The sequence below is a fragment of the Nesoenas mayeri genome, assembly GCF_963082525.1.
Source record: "Nesoenas mayeri genome assembly, chromosome: 3".
Taxonomy (NCBI): domain Eukaryota; kingdom Metazoa; phylum Chordata; class Aves; order Columbiformes; family Columbidae; genus Nesoenas; species Nesoenas mayeri.
Genome location: NC_137544.1, coordinates 10,337,449 through 10,354,752, shown reverse-complemented (window position 1 = coordinate 10,354,752; position 17,304 = coordinate 10,337,449). Strand labels below are relative to the sequence as shown.

The 17,304-nt window shown below is 39.0% G+C and overlaps 1 protein-coding gene across 1 annotated transcript in view; it reads right to left on the bottom strand.

The window, feature by feature from the left end:
* Nucleotides 1–17,304, bottom strand: part of LDAH (lipid droplet associated hydrolase) — a gene marked incomplete at both ends in the record, with an annotated part of 121,600 nt that overhangs the window by 78,998 nt on the left and 25,298 nt on the right. Inside the window, one exon of the mRNA XM_080342319.1 lies at nt 5,988–6,122. Coding sequence (XP_080198445.1) covers nt 5,988–6,122 — 135 coding nt within the window. The remainder of the gene's footprint in view (nt 1–5,987; nt 6,123–17,304) is intronic.

Here is a 17,304-nt window from a genome sequence, read left to right as displayed (position 1 = left end):
TTGACATACAATTCTGCACTAAAATTCAGTAGTGCCATGTGTTGCGGGACACAAAAATGAATACAAAGTTCTCTGGGTCTATGATATTTAAACATGACACGTCTCTGGAGACATCCCAGGCCAGGCTGGACGGGGCTCTGAGCAACCTGATCTGGGTGAAGATGTCCCTGCTCATGGCAGGGGTGGCACTGGATGAGCTTTGGAGGTCCCCTCCAACCCAAACCATTCTCTGATTCTGTGATTCTATAACTGACCAAACCTTGAAAGAATTTGTATTAAAGATAATCCATTTTTCAATATTTTAGCCTATATGCCTAGGAAGCAAAAAAAAATATTGTTGAAATATAAATTGATGTGAAATAAATGTGGGTAATGTGAATTAAATGTGTACATGCATAAGCTTTAAGTATGCACGTGAGATGCTAGCTCAGCTGCCTTTCTTCTGCTTTTCTACCTTTATTTGTATAATACAAGAGATAAATGTCTTTTAAGCATTGCTATCACTGTGTACCTGAATGTGGACAGATTCCTATCACTAATACAGCGGTTTGATATCTCAATGAACAGTGTGGATGCTCAGATAAGGATTCGCTGGTCAAAACACTTCTAAGCACTACAGACACTAATTCTGAGGCGTTTTAGTACTGTTTAGTACAAACAGATTTCCAGTAGCTCTGATTCACCTGATTCAGCAGGGCACGTATCCTCCAACATCAGCAATCATTAAAACATCCGTACTTCTTAAAATAAATGAAAGTCACAAGTTAGCTAAAATTACCAAACACGTACTGACTCCCTGTGCCTTTGTGTAACTCCTCTCCTTTGGGGTTACACACAACAACAAGGACAGAGGCTGTTAGCTGAGGATGAGTCCCTATTTTTAGGAGCTCAGTTCTTGGAACATTTGACTTCCATGAAGGCCACAGTCCCACTGCCTCCATCCCCACACATCCATGGTTGCACATCATCTCCAAGGGCACCGCAGCAAATGCTTACACAAAAAAAGGGTTATTGGAAAAGTATTCTTAGCTACCGTTCATTCCGCTTAGCAAGTGGAAACCGGTGAGAGAGCCAACCCCATCTGATCAGCCAGTTCTTCCTGGACCACAAGCAAGTGTCCTGGGAATCACTGGTGGCCCACAGACCACAGACTGGGAATCATTGTCCTAAATAACTCACAACCCTCTTATTATAGCACACTATGCTCCTTGTCTTGCTCAGACTACTATTTTAGGCTTTTTCCTGCCAGGACAGCATATCGTGATGGTAGAAACTTAGGGCTCATATCTGCTAATCCTGCAGACACTTATATCTGGTTTTTTTGGGGATTGGACTAGATGATCTTTTGAGGTCCCTTCCAATCTCAAACATACTGTGATACTGTGATCTGTCACTTGGTGGACAACTATCTATCAATCACCAAGATGATTAACTTGCTGAAATATAAATTGAGTATAACCCTAATGATTCTAGACTATTTTTTTTCTTTAGTAGATTTATATCAGTTTATCTAGAGGCAGAATCTCTCTCACAGTCAATTCTGCAGTTTCATTGGAAGTCAGAGGGCTGGAAAAGCAAACTCCATTCAGATGAACTGTAAAAACAGTTAAAAAACAATATATCAAATAAATTCAAGCTGCACATGGCTTCCAATTTTCCTGTAACACTAAAATACTTTATTTTTTTTAATAGAAAACTTCATTTCATTTCAAAAATTCACACTGATAGTACATTAACATTTTGGCATGACATAATCAATGTCTTCATAGGTAATTTATTATCTCTCCACCACTTTTGTGCTTTTTCCCACTTTGCTTCTTAAGGATATAATTCAGTTTCAAAATGGTCTGAAGGTCCTAATCTCCCTGCATAAAGAAAAAGCAATGGAAACACTCTTTTGATGGGCTATAAATCAATGCTTATCTACCTCTTTTTATCATGGAAAATGAACTAAGGATAGTTTAACAGATTTTAAGGACAAACTGTTATCTTCCACAGTCCATGGGATATAAAAGAATCAAACTAGAATTTTTATCTTGTAACTTGGCTATTAAGAATATCACTCGGATTTCTCTGTCATTCAGAAGTTACCTAGTATTGATTCAGAAATGAAAGAACAGAAAATCCAGCAGACAATCTGCTCCAAAGGATAAACACACCTTGCTAAAACAATAAAAAATATTTGTAGTATGATTGCATATAGATCAATACTCATCTGTAATTTAGAAACTACAACAGATTTATCTTTTATATAATTTATCATGTGATCCTATGTTTTTTCATTAAGACTCAGCATCATAGATTGATGACCAGCCATTTGGTTAGGTATGCATTTCAATGCATCAGTCGTGTCTCTTTAATCAATTAAGATACAAATCACACTATTCAATATTTCTATAGCACTTGGCACATACAGAATATGACGAAAAAACCAGTAAATAATTTAATTCTGATTTATTTTTTTACTTCTCAATCTTACTTTGCTACAGAGAAAAGTATCTTAGTGGTCCTGAGAGGAAACAAAACCAAATCTGTGGCCTTCTATTCTTATTTCTTTCTGAGTCGTTACATTTCTTACCAGAATTAGACCATTTTAAGACCTGGCTATGGATGTACACCTGCTGTCTACACAGCCTGTACTGGCAAAAGCCAAGCAGGGTGCTAAAAGGAGGTGAGGGATGTGTCAGAGGGACTGAGTATCAACGGTTTCCTATCTAATCTCCTATTTTCCACAGCTTTTAAAGACATTTTGGGTGAGGTTGAGTCTTTCAATCTTTATTTTAAAGTGGGATATTCATAACACAGCATTTGAATTAGCAATGCATATAGCTACTATTCGTTACCATCAGAGAAGCTAATCCTAAACACGGGTCTTTAGTCCTCCTGGAGTACTCAAGCATTTTTACTCAACTGGATTTCCTAATATAAAATACAGAGCTTCAGCCTCCACAATTCATAATGTATTGTAATGCCGACCCCCACAAGCTGAGCAGCTACTGGTGTTTTGAGATAATAATTTGAGTGTGAATAAATATGGAATATTTTTAATCTTAATTTTATTTTTCAATTTTACCCTTATGTATTTTTTTTAATCAAGATGTTTACCAAGTATCACAGTATCACAATATGTTTGGGATTGGAAGGGACCTCAAAAGATCATCTAGTCCAATCCCCCTGCTGGAGCAGGAACACCTGGGTGAGGTCGCACAGGAACATGTCCAGGCGGGTTTTGAAGCTTCTTCTCAAATTTAAGTGGAACCTCTCGTGTCCCAGCTTGATCCCATTACCCCTTGTCCTATCATTGTTTGCCACTGAGAAGAGCCTGGCTCCATCCTCGTGGCACTCACCCTTTATATATTTATAAACATTAATAAGGTCACCCCTCAGTCTCCTCTTTGTTAAATAATTTAACTTATTTAAAGCCACAAAAGTACTTTTTCATTCTTTCCATAAACTGGTTCCTGTTTAAGGGAAATCATGTTTAGGAGAGAGCAATGCAACACAATTCATTTTCTTCTGATTTCACTACCTATAAAATGAAACATTAAGAGATGGCTACATACCATGAAAACATGACCTGCCTTTAGTCTTGCAACTAAGACAAAAGACCATCCATTTAATCCCCAGGTAAATACTAATTTACAGATACTAGTGTTCAGGCAGTAGTCTCTGTTATGGCAGCAGGGGCGCTGAGCTACAGAGTATTTCTAACACATTCTTACAGGAAATAATAACTTGCACTTTAAATAAACCCGCAAAACATCTAATAAGTTACTTGGTTAGATGTAGGAGAATATCTTATGAGATCAGAAATCTCAAAAGAAGTGTCATGCAAATTCTCCAATGGAGTGACACATTAAAAGAAGCTCCAGAACGTAAAAGAATAAATCAACTGTGGGTATGTCTGCCTTTTACTTTTAGTTTTACAGAAAAAAATGCCATATCTTAATTATGATCTATTTGCACACAATTTTCCTTGCTTATTAATATCTTTGTAAGGTAGCGATTAACCAAATGATGTGCAAATACCTGCTCCTTAAAAAGACTTACAATCATAAAATATATGGGATGGTAAACTATCAGAGTAAGTGGTAGGCAGGGTTTTGATATCATAAAAGAGTCTATAGGTAGCATCTGTTCTAGAGGCATGAACACCTTCATCATTAGGAAAACTACGCATCAAAGTCTCAGTATCAGGCACTGAAGAGAAAAAAAGCAACACTTTTAAGACTATATGAGCATTTATAAAGCACATATAGATTATGCCAGTTTTAAACAAAATAACTAAGAAAGAGCTAGAAAACTACTCTCCTTCTGGTAATTTTCCTACACCTAAGGACTAATGTTGGCCTGTTTTACAGTCACAAGAGTGTTCAAAACAACGGCTTTTTTAAAAGCTAAGGAGGAGGATAAAGTTCTTGAAATTGAGACAAAACTTTTTAAATGCATTCATCGAGTAAGAATAAGTTTCCAATCTTCTTGCGCAGTGGATTGCTCGCTAGGAGCAGAATTACAGCAATGAAATGTCCAATTAACACTGTGTGTCTCTGTGGAGCACAGCTTGCGAGAGCTCTCTGAATAGAAAGACACCAGACAGAAGTCAAAATGAAGGGTGTAGCTTTGTTCGGTTCTCTGCTCGCTATGTGATGTGTCTCTGGTAAATTAGGCAGCAGTCTGTGATTGATGGCTGCTGTTGGAAAACTTGCTTTAGTCTTTCTGACAGCTTTAAAATCTACTTGATCTAAATATAACCAGTCGTATTATTCCAGCATAGTTTCTTTCATTTAAAACCCTTTATTACTTTATATACAGCATTATTTATATATTAAGTGTACTATATATTTATATAGTTGTACGCTCTAAATCAGTGGTCTCCAAATTGGCGTGTACACGCATTGGGGAGCAGAAAGAAAATATTAGGAATTCAGTAACACATGTATACAATTCATATTAATTTTTAAAAAGACATATTGGGGGTATATGATGAAAAGCTTTGTGCTGATAGAAATTATTTATTGATAGGAGTGCTCGATCAAAAACGTGTGCAGACCACTGTTCCGAATGAATCAGTATGAACTAGTCTTTCACAGTAGCTTCCCCCCTTATTTTTTCATTTGTTAGATTCCAAACAGAAAAAAACCCAAGAATCAATGGTGCCAGATAGTAAAATGTTGTATTTGTCAATTCATGCCCTCATCCTTCTTATCAAGAAATCCTGAACTTCCTCTGAGGATTTACAGGTTATTTCAAATGAAGAATTATGAAATGCCCATCAGAAAGATGAAAGAATACGTGGAATTTTTACAATACCAGTTGCATGATTAGTTCTTTGCCAAAATATCTCCTTTTTCTGGTTTTGTGCAGCATATTAATAACTGATGTGGTTTTCACAATCCTATCTAGTGGTCCTTGACACAGGAATTTTGCCTTAGAAATCCAGAACCTAGAAGCCAATGAAGAGCTGCAGAAAAATTTGTCCCTATGAATGTGCTTCTGTTGGTCCTTGGAGTTCTGGGGTATTTTGCAGTAATGCCACAAAACATCAATTAAGAACTCCTGTGGGATGCAGGAGAAGAACAGCAACAGTGAGTCCCTGACACCCTGTTCTTTTCACTCAGTCACTTGGGAAATTGCAAAGATGCTCAAGCTTTTGTTTAGTAATTCGGATCACACCTTTATAGTCAGTTAATGAAAATTACATGTTTCAAATAAATAAGAGAAAATGAATCAGCTTCTAATATTTAGAAGTTTTTTCTTATTTCTTTTGTGTCATAAAGATGAGGGAGAATTACCCCAAATCTCCTCTCCCACTGCAGACAACCTACATTGTCATAAAATGGCAAAACATAAAGCCTTCTAGCCACTTTGTGCCTTCCCTTGAGTTTGTATCAGACAAACCGTATTTCTTTTGCTACATTCAGGTGCAAGTTTTGCTACTGAAATCAGAGGGGGTACAAATATTTGTATGTACAATTACAGTATTGTACCTTCTATCATTTCCATCCCACTGGGAGGCTTACAATGTCCGGCATGGCTCACAACCCACACGGGATACTGCTGATTCAGCCCACAGTATAAGGCCTGGATAAAGGTCCTGTAATAACCTGCCAGTCCAGGGTTACCTGCCAAAAAACAAAACATACAAGCACAGAGTCAATATTAACCTTCCAACAGTAAGCAATCTGCTTCAAATGGCATCATTCAGCAATTTGTTAATTTATTTTCTCTAGCACACTTCCAGTCTTTATTTTCCCAAGTGCAGGGTCTACACCACTGAACTGGTTTAATTCCATTGATCAAAGGCACCCATGAGAAGCATTTTAAAGAATTACTTTGACATTGCAGAATCTAAAATTGAGGCCCAACACAAGAGAGTATCTTTTCCATCAGAGGTCAGCCAGCTTGCTTATCTATGCTGTTAAATTACAGATACGGGAACACTGGGCAAAGCAGCCCCCAGATCTTACAAAAATATCACAAAGACTACAGCGTGTAACACTTGATCCAGATGTGTGCCCGCCAGAATATCTCAGTATTACCACTTCAAAATAGGTATCTGGTATCCTGACAATACAAAGGTTTGTACTGACCCTAAAACAGAGGATTATTTTATTTTAAACTCATTGGGCTGGTTTTTTTCTGCATGCAACATCATATTATCTCTGTCCTCTTCCATGTCTCTTGAGAAGCTCTTTCTTTTTCAACCCCTGTGCTCTACAACCACAGAAGAATCTCCTGTCCCTCCTGCATCCCATCAGCTTTAGAGAGACCTTCTCAAAAGAGGGTGGTGTCTGCATGAATCTGGCTTGCTCGAAATCCATTGATTAACAGTGACAGTATCAGCAGTCAGGCACCACTGCTGAAGTGGAGACTGAGATACTGTCCCAAAGAGAAAAATATATATCTGGTAGGGATTTCAGGATTTCCAACCAAAACTCTAATCTCTGTTACTCCTTGTTTTCTTTCGTCTGGGTATCAGTAGTGAGAGTGTCAAGGGACTTCAGTTGCAGAGTAAATCCATATGAAGATGAAGGAGATTTTGTTAGGATGCATAAAAATTCCACACAAACACAAAACCATACAATTCATCTCTAGTTATTTATTAATTTTCCAGGGTAGTTCCACTGATTCCTTATTAACATTTATACACCAGGAAAGCCCTCCATCATGGTCAGAATCACTCAGTTACATGTCCTTCACTCGCATACTTGGCAATACTTAGTTTGCGAATCATCAACAGCGAAAGGTGGCAAGAGCAGTAATGTGTAAAAAGGCATTCACTTTTTGAGACAAAGGCATCCCAACATAACACAAATGTATTACCGAAAGGGAATGAGAGGAAAACAAAACAGAAACCAAACCCGGAATCACAGTGTCACAGAATTATTAGGGTTGGAAGGCACGTCTGGAGGTCATCCAGTTCAATCCACATGCTAAAGCAGGTTCACCAGAGCAGATTACACAGGGATGTGTCCAGGTAGGTTTGAATGTCTCCAGAAGAGACTTCACAGCCTCTCTGGGCAGCCTGTTCCAGGGCTCTGGCACCTCAAAGGAAAGAAGTTTCTCCTCATGTTCAGATGGAACCTCCTGTGCTTCAGTCTGTGCCCACTGCCCCTCATCCTGTCATTGGGCATCACTGAAAGGAGTCTGGTCCATCCTCTTGACAACCACCCTTGAGATATTTATAAACATTGATGAGATCCCCTCTCAGCTTCTCTTCTCCAGGCTGAGCAGACCCAGCTCCCTCTGTCTCTCCTCATAAGAAATCTGCTCCAGACCCCTCATCATTTTCATAGTCCTCCACTGGACTCCCTCCAGTAATTCCTTGTCCTTCTTAAACTGGGAAGCCCAGAACTAGACACAGTAAAAACAACTCACTAAAATTGTGTAAACTCCTTTATATCAGCCTGAGTGTAATACAGGCTGAGCCATGTAAGTAGTGATAGTGAAAGAGAAGAAGAATCAGAGCTGTAATCGAATTAGTAGTTGTAGAAATGGTGCATGGAGATAAAACCTCAGTTCCTTGCTCTCCCAAGAGACATTCGTTCCCCTGGCCAGGGCTCCCGGTCCCCAACCTGCCCAGCACAGGCAACCTCCAGTGCAGGAGCTGCTGCTGCTGCTCACACCAGTGATGAGAGATGGGCAGAGCAGGCAAGCCTTCTGCTCCAGGTCGTACATCACACATGCTTCATCCCTCACTGATGCTTAAAAAGTGTCTCTGATGGTTTTTAAACCTTAATAAAATTACAACAGTATTTTTACTAGAGTGCACAGATTTGGAAAACAAAACAAAACAAAACACAAAACCAAAACAACCAAAAAGCCAAACCAAACAAACCCCACCAAATCCCATACCCCACAATATCAGTTATTAAAAGTTTTTAAGCATCCCTTCGTAAGCTCGACATTTATATTTTTTTAAAAAAAAAGCTGTTGTTTATATAAAATCTAGAATGCATGATCTAATTTTTGCAAACTGATTTTTAGAAAATAAACAGTTTAAAATTCACAAGGGTCACACATCCGTACAATTGCACCACACTTTCATACGGCAAAAGTAATATAGAGGGCCCTGGAGACAATAACATTAAATCTAGATGTCATCTGTCAAGCTCCTTGGATTGATGCTGCATGGAGGAAACGTGTCTTTCAGGAAGGCTGAAGATGAAAGTAGCAGCAATCCAAAAAAAGTGTGTCTTTTCTAGTACAGATGATCATGATGTTTTGGCACTATGTTTCATCCTGGAATATAACGCAATTAGGTACTCTGAGATCAAGGAATCACAAAATTAACCTTAAAATCAGCCTTTTTTCTTTAAATTTTTCTCTCCTTTAGTAATGCAGAACTAGGAAAGGGAGAGAAATGGCAAGAGCTGTCTCAGACGTTTTGGCGCTATTTCCCATCATCAGCCTCACATGTACATATTCTGCTTACTAACAGTGAGGCTTTGCATTAAGTACTATGCAAAGCTCAAGGCACTCTAGTATTTTATTTGAAGGAAAGGGGATTTTTATCCTGTGATAAATGGGATCTGTATTTTAGGGGAGGCAAAAGAGAAGTTCCATTAATGCGAAGGAAACCCATCTTCCCATTCTTCATAAGCATCTGCTTGTGGTAAAAGACATTCTGAGGGGTCAGCTTTTAGAGCTGCTACTCATATTATACTTCAAAATGCCCTGAAGGAGTTTGAATGAGAAGCGCTGGAACAAATGGAAAGGAAAATCAACAAAGATTTTAACAGCAAAGATTTTTATAGATAAATCACTATGTATAAAGCAGGTATAAATTTATTCTTTATGGAGATTTCAGTTTCAGTGCAGTTATTCCAGAGTTGCACTGACTTCAGTAAATGCAGATTAATAGCCCCTGCTCTTGAAAGCTTGCATCTACAATATTTATAAGTGGAAAATGTTTATCCTTTAATATAGTTTAAACTCACATCTCTGCAACTTCAGTCATTTTATATGTTTTTACTTCAGCTGCTATCTGTCAAAATGCATTTAGGGGAAGCAAATAAAAAACCTGAACAGATAAAGATTTATTTTCACACAACAAAGTTAGAGTAACGGCTAATGGAAATAACTAGGGTTTAATATGCACAGCAGTCTGTGAACAACAACATTCTGTGCTCATCTAGTGCAGTTGAAATATTGTTCAATTAGGCTATTTTATTTAATAGAAACAAGAACCACCAGGACCACCACAAAGGCAGCCGGGCTATGCAGGGCTCATTTGTGCATTTTAAGGATTTCCCAGTGCATCAAACCAAAACTGTCTACGCTGTTTAACTCAGCAACCAAGTGTCAAAAAATGGAAACCATAAGTAAATGCAAAGTTAAAGCACCATGTTTGAAAGTTACTCCAGTTGTGTGAATGCCACATCAATCCTCAGACACCTCAGGGTACCTGAACCATTCCTGCATCCAGCACATCTCAAGTTGCAGATCTGAACCGAGAAGCACATCTTAAGCAGTTGCTTCATTTTCATCTTTTAAACAATAGCTGTAAATAGTGACAGTAAAGGAAAAAGGCACAAATCTACAATACATTGTATATTAGTTTAATTTGCAAAAGTTTTCTAAGCATTTCATGGGACGAGTGTGTCAAACGGACAATTTGCACAGTGAATTAGAACACAGGGGGGTCACTTTATTTGGTGTGCCCATAAGTTGCAATAATTAAAGGACTCCAGCCACCTCCGTTCTTCTCCATAATACACACATTTCGTCCAGCTACTCTACATTAAGCCAAAAGTTTTTCCATTTTTAACTTGAAGATGGGAATCCACATCTTTGTTTTCCGATCCATTCCACCCACTGCTAAAGCAAAACAGTAGAGAGTGACTGAATGTGCAAAGATGTGACTCTGAGCTATATTAGGAGGTAAATATTCTCCACATATATCTACTGCAGAAACAGGCTTTCACAAACAGGAACCACTACTCTATATTCACCCACACATTTAAAAACATGAAACTTACTTATAAACACGCTTTTGTGTGCCTTTCACTTTCAAACACTTTTTTCTTTAATGCTTTTTCCAGCAAATCAAAAATTTAATTACCAAATACTTCCTTCTTATGAAGACAGCTAGTAGTGCAAAAAGAACAGTTTGTACAAACTACGTATCTGTCCCAGGACATCACTGACAAACAACTTTTACCCTGTTTTCACATGATTTCCTATGCAAAGTGTCATGAAGTCAAACTTGGCCTGTCTCAAAATACGTGTTTGAGATGCTACACTTCCAAAAAAGAAGTTACTCAGACTGCGGAAGTTTGAAGTCAGATACAGTGTGCCATCCATGTAATTCAATCAAACTGCTTAATTCTGAATGCAAAACACAAACATTTAACGCTCATTTTAAAAGTCACGGAGCACAGATACTCCCCACAAGCAAGAACAGCTTTTGTGGCTTACAAATTGTCAAGCATTTTAAATTCTTCTGCAAGTGAAAATATTAATGTGAAATGTAAACTATAATTGAGAGGGCACTAGCATCGGATAACCCTGTGCAAAAATAATTCCCAGACCTACTGGGTTTACTTACAATGTAAACCACAACAGCAACATGTTTCAGGTTAGAAACAAAGACTAAACTAAACTAAACACACTAAAACACACAGGAAAAGTCTATGAACAAAACAGAGAAATGAAATTGAAACTCAAGTGAAACTGAGACTAAAACACAAAATGAAAATAATTCTTAGCAGTCCTGGAAGGGAGATCTAAATTAAAAGGATTTATTTAAGCAGCCTACAGTAAATGCCAAGAGTCATGGGAAGTGTAGAAGAAATTTATGTGCAGCTAAACCACCCCAAACTGCAACGGGGTTCCTTGCAACTTGTTTTGAACCAAGATTTGGGTTCTGTGCACTGTCCTGTGACAGGTTCCCCGGTGTTTTCAGTCGTGTCTCCAGAATCCTGACCATGCTGCTCAGCTCTGCTGCTTCACGTCTCCTCCCACCAACATGACTCTATGATTCTATGCACTTCTCCAGCAAGTTGCTTTCTGCCTGCTCTGGGACCTCAGCAGGACCAAAAAGAATAAGGGCAGCTACACGAATAGAAGAAGGGAAATACACAGCCAAGAGTGGGTTTACAGAGAACTTTAAGGAACTGGAAAATACGCCAGCAATTACCATGAGTTTAATTTTAGAAATAATCCAGTTTCAGAATTATGTATGCTGCAGTATTTACACAATTATCTCTTGCAACAAAACCAAATGAAGACTTTTTTTTTTTTTTTAAATGAGCAGCCATAAATCAAATATGAAATCCAGGGGTGCACAGCAGGACCACACAAAAGTCATTTCTGTGGCAAGGATCCTCATCGCCTCTTCACAGAGCTGCCAAAGCTCCAGCTCCAAGAGTCCCAATGACAAGCTCCTCGCTCAAGGAAACTTAATCGGCCTTTGGCGCCTGACCAGCCACCATGGAAGAAGATGCAAGTCCCCTATGTTAATGAATGGAAAGCAGCCCACGCAGATGTCAGAAGGATTTAAATGGAGCATGTAAAAAAACACAATGATGTTCTCACACTTGGGAGCAAACTGCAGGAACCGGCTGATGCTTCGGTCTTAAAAGGAAACACACAGGTTTCTGCCATGAGCAAGGTTAATGGATTTCAAATAAAACAGGTTAAATAAAGCTTGAACGATCATCATAAAGCCACGTCAATTAAGCTTTCACCTGTTTGCACATCCAGGGGACTGGCATCCTTTGCGCTATATTCCATATATAGCCCATACACCAGGGGAGCAGCATCAGCCAAAGAGCAAAACAATTACATGGATGTTGTGCAGAAACACATGTGAGAATGCTGTTTGATCACCCCTAACTGTGGAATCATGAATTTGGCTGGAAAGCACCTTAATATATTTCCTTGGGTTGTGAAAATAGGGAATCTCAGAAGGATTCAGCCAGGTGCCTGTAACACAGTTTATTAGAGAGGTTTTTCGAGAACATTTCACATTTTTTCCCTATATATGTGTATATACATACACACAGCTTTTACCTTGATACAGCTATAAAACTTAAACATAGGATTTTATAATACACATTCTTTACATGCATTCTGCAAAGCAAATAAGCTTGCCTGCTGTTCTCTAACAACGTTTCACCTTTAGGACAAATGTGGGTTCATTTACCTCTAAAGAAATCTCATGTGGAGCCTGATAAACCTAAATTAACCCAACACAGATAGTTTGGCTGAACAGACAATCGAGCCTGAAGCCTGTGAATTAAAAATTCCCTGCTAGAAATTGTGACAGGACAGCACGTGCCTCTCTCCTCATATGAATGATTAACAGCATTGTGATACAAAGCCTGAAATCCTCATTTTGCCCACTGCAAACCTACTGGACTTTGTGATTAAGTGATATTGAAAAGGTCATAAAGTCCATAGATCTATTTCAACGGTTACCTCTAATGTCTCAATCAAGTAAGACAAGTACATAAATACAAAAAAGCCTTGATTTTACTAATGATTTTTAATTTGCCTGTAAACTAATGGTTCATAGAAGGGAGCTAAGACTGAGTCCATTACGGAAGAGTGGTTTTTTCACTACATTTTTTAAAGGTAGAAACCAGGATTACAATTAAATAACTTTGTCCCATTTTCTCCACAGCAAATGAATAATTTACACAACTAATTGGGTTTCCTGGTACATACCTACACATACAGAGTCTCTTAAGCATCTGCTTATGTAGATGAAGACAGATATAACTACTTCTAGCACCCCAGATGAGTTTTGCCTCTCAGATCCAACCCGTACTACAAGCGATGCTGGCAGAGGCTGCACTGAGCTTGGCACCGGCTCCAGAATTCCCAGCAGGAATTTTTCCATCAGCTTCAGGGGCTGAGGCAGAATTGGAGCAGCAGCAAACAAACCTCCTTCGCAAAGAAAAGGGGCGAACAAAGGAAGGGTGCGCGAGAGGAACATCAGGCTTGGTGTCAAACGGGTTCACAAGAAAGCATATGAAACACATCTGAATAACAACAACCCTGACGGGACAACACCAGCAGGAAAAAGACAAAAAAATAATAAACAATTCAAAACCAAGATAACCGCAGATTATTTGTTTTGTGCAGATAAACAGCTCTGCAGAGTTGATCACTTCTGAATAATATACAAGGAGAAGGCAAACAATACATTCAAGAGGCACCAGAAAGTACATTTTCAAATCCGTATCAGAGATTTTTCTATGCTGCACCATTGGTGAGAATTACGAAAAATAAAAGCATAAGTTTGGGGGATTTGGGGTTATTAGCTTTTTGGGTTTGTTTTTAAGTTTTTAGAAGAAAATAACAGATGGGGAAATAAAACAACAGGGAACATGAAGACAGCTCATTTCAGAAAAAAAAGACTAAAAATGTGTTTCTGCAATTTTTGTGCATCAAGTCTGTTAAGGGAATGTAATACTTGAAACAAACAGTCCAAGGTGATTTTGCAAACTATTTTTGCATTTGCATTTATTATCAGTCTTCAAAAACACAAGATAAAAGAACAAACTGTCCTGCATATGGATAAACCAAGATTTACCAATCCACAGCCCTAGGAGAAAAAATACTTGCATTGACATCACTGTATGTCTAATTAAGAAAAAAGGCCCTATAGTAAGGATATAAGTCCTGGTGCTGAGTAGACGCTCCATGAAGACTTCAACCCAAATGCTTCATTCAAGTGAACTTTCTTCATTCATAAACACAAGTCACTTCACAAGCACAAATCTTCAGCCATTTAAGACTTACTGTGAAGAGCTTCTGCCTCTTCAGAGAAGGTTTCAATATAAGATATAAAAGATCTAAATCTTTAACGTGGAAGGCAGTATGTAAGTATGTATTAATACATATTTATTTATGCATTTAGTTATTTATTCTTAGGGGAGTTTCTAAATCCATCAAGAATAACCAAGGATTTTATTTCAAAACTAGAAATCAGGACAGTGATCAAAATCTTCCATTATGCCCATAACAGGAAAACGAGAGCAAGAGCTATGACTTACTGAATTTTTGGCTCTACTGTTTTCCATAGATATTGAACGTAACAGGTCAAATATATTTCTAATATAGCTTCAGTGTTCCACAGGAGTTACTATTGGGTTATAAACAAGGCTGTGTGTTAACTAGAATCTGAAAGGAGGTATTTATTTTCTATTATTTCAGTGTTAACTAGGTCAAAATATTTAATATCAAAGCAAGGCTGATTCCAATGGGATGAAGTTCAATAAGGCCAAGTGCCGGGTGCTGCACTTTGGTCACAACAACCCCCTGCAGCGCTCCAGGCTGGGCGCAGAGTGGCTGGAGAGCAGTCAGGCAGAAAGGGACCTGGGGGTACTAACTGACAGGAAGCTCAACATGAGCCATCAGTGTGCCCAGGTGGCCAAGAAGGCCAACGGTATCCTGTCCTGTATCCAAAATAGCGTGGTCAGCAGGACAAGGGCAGTGATCCTTCCCCTGTACTCTGCATTGGGGAGGTCATATCTGGAGTGTTGTGTTCAGTTCTGGGCTCCTCAGTTCAGGAAAGACATTGAAGTGCTGGAGCGGGTCCAGAGAAGAGCAACACGACTGGTGAAGGGACTTGAACACAAGACCTATGGGGAGAGGCTGAGGGAGCTGGGGTTGTTTAGTCTGGAGAAGAGGAGGCTTAGAGGTGATCTCATCACTCTCTATAACTACCTGAAGGGCAGTTATAGCCAGGTGGGGATTGGTCTCTTCTCCCGGGCAGTCAGCAATAGGACAAGGGGGCATGGGCTTAAACTCTGCCAGGGGAAATTTAGGCTGGATATTAGAAAGAAATTCTTTACAGAGACAGTGGTCAGGCGTTGGAATGGCTGCCCAGGGAGGTGGTGGACTCGCCGTCCCTGGAGGTTTTTAAACTCAGATTGGACATGGCACTTAGTGCCATGATCTAGTAAACGGACTAGAGTTGGACCAAGGGTTGGACTCGATGATCTCTGAAGTCTTTTCCAACCCAGTCGATTCTGTGATTCTGTGAAATCCATAGCAGCTCAGGTATTTCAAGCAGTAGCTTCCAGAAAGGAAGAATTCCATTATACACTGGTTCTGTAGCTTTAAACATTTTAATTGTGTTATTTGTACATGATGCACATAGAAACACTGGATTTCCTTCATAAGTAGGTTGTTCAGCAGCTACTTTCTTCTTCCCTTCCACCTCAGACATCATGTGAAGAGAAACAGATCCTTTGTTAAACGGTCAAATCAAGCAAAGTAACATAGAACACAACTTTTCCATAACTCCGGCCAACTGAGGGAGGTGGGAGAGGAATCACCTCCTCCCTGAACGCGCTGCGGCGGCCGGGCAGGGAGGATGCGCTGGAAATGAGCCACGGCAGCGGGGACAGGACACCAAGAGACAGACGAGAATTGAGAAATTTCAGTAAGTCACTTCAGCAAGTCACATCTGCCACCCAGATTTAGTGGAGGGAAACACTGTCAAGCACAGTTGGACGTTCAACCATCCTGTCATTACTCTGCCTCTTCAAACTTAACAAGCTCCAATGTGCCAAGCCCCCACCGGAGGTACTTGTGGAGCACTGGGAAATCCAACAAAAGTGGCATATTTCAAGCCTAGATCTGACATACAGGCTCCTCTTTGCAGGAGGAAGTTTTTCTTTTTAATGAAAGATTTTTTTCTTCTCTGAAGACAATGGAAGCTGGTGGGCTGACCCAGTAAACAAAGCACGACTGTCAACTATTTTAAAATATTAGTCACAAACAAACAGCCCATAAGCAGTAAAAATAATGGAGAGTAGTGTCCTAAGAGCTGAATTTTCTAATATATAATATACGATAGAAAACACACCTTTCCTTCGGGGTGTACTCTATCAGTGTGCAAGCCTTTTAGCCAAACTCTTATTTATTTGGTATCATTTTGAGACCTCTATCTCTCAGAAAAAAATGGGGAAAATTGACCAACGTACTCAAAGCTTTATGGGGGTTAAAAACAGAAATCAAATAAGTATGGACGAATTAGTGTTATCCCCCAAGAATAATATTCTTAGGAAGGCCCTCAAAGAACCTTGGCCTGAGTTGCGACAACAGATCTCGTTGATAAGTCCTCAAGAACTTGCCTAAGGGAGATTTATTTCCATTTTATGAATGAGGAATAAATGGACCAAATAATATATGCATGAAAATGAAAGCATTAGTAACCACTGAGAACTCCACCAGTTAACAGTACCTTATGTCCATTGCCATCTGAGAAAATACATGGACAGTTTAAAATGAGACTGATCTCATAATTAAGGCATGAATATTCATGCTAGAGATAATGAAGTGGGTAGAAAAGCTGGAAGAAGCTTCGGATGTATCAGGAAGATGGGGTTTTTGTGTTTTGTTGGGTTTTTTCCCCCCTTTTTTGGTGTGCTTTTACTTCTGTGCAAATGCAAATTTAAAAAGCATAGTCATGTATAATACATATCCCATGCAAGCATGTGAATCAAAAGTGTTCTGCTGTGTTTATGTCTCACTGAAATAGAAAGCTCTGCTTTTACTGCTTTATCCACTTATAAGACCACTGGTCATCACAGGGAAAGGGGACAACATGACATGTTGTGCTATTGTAGACCCTTTAACCTGAATGGCTACACTGCACTAACTTTGAACTCTACAGTGTAGTCTGTTCTCATTGATTGCTTTTGCATCATGGATACTAGTTACTGGAGAGTAGCAAAGCTCCTTTCCCACTGGCAATTTTTTTTATTCAGAAAAAAAAAAAATCAAAACAATGTAAAATACAAATTCATCATTTCAAAATCCGAGAACTCAGGGTCAAATGCA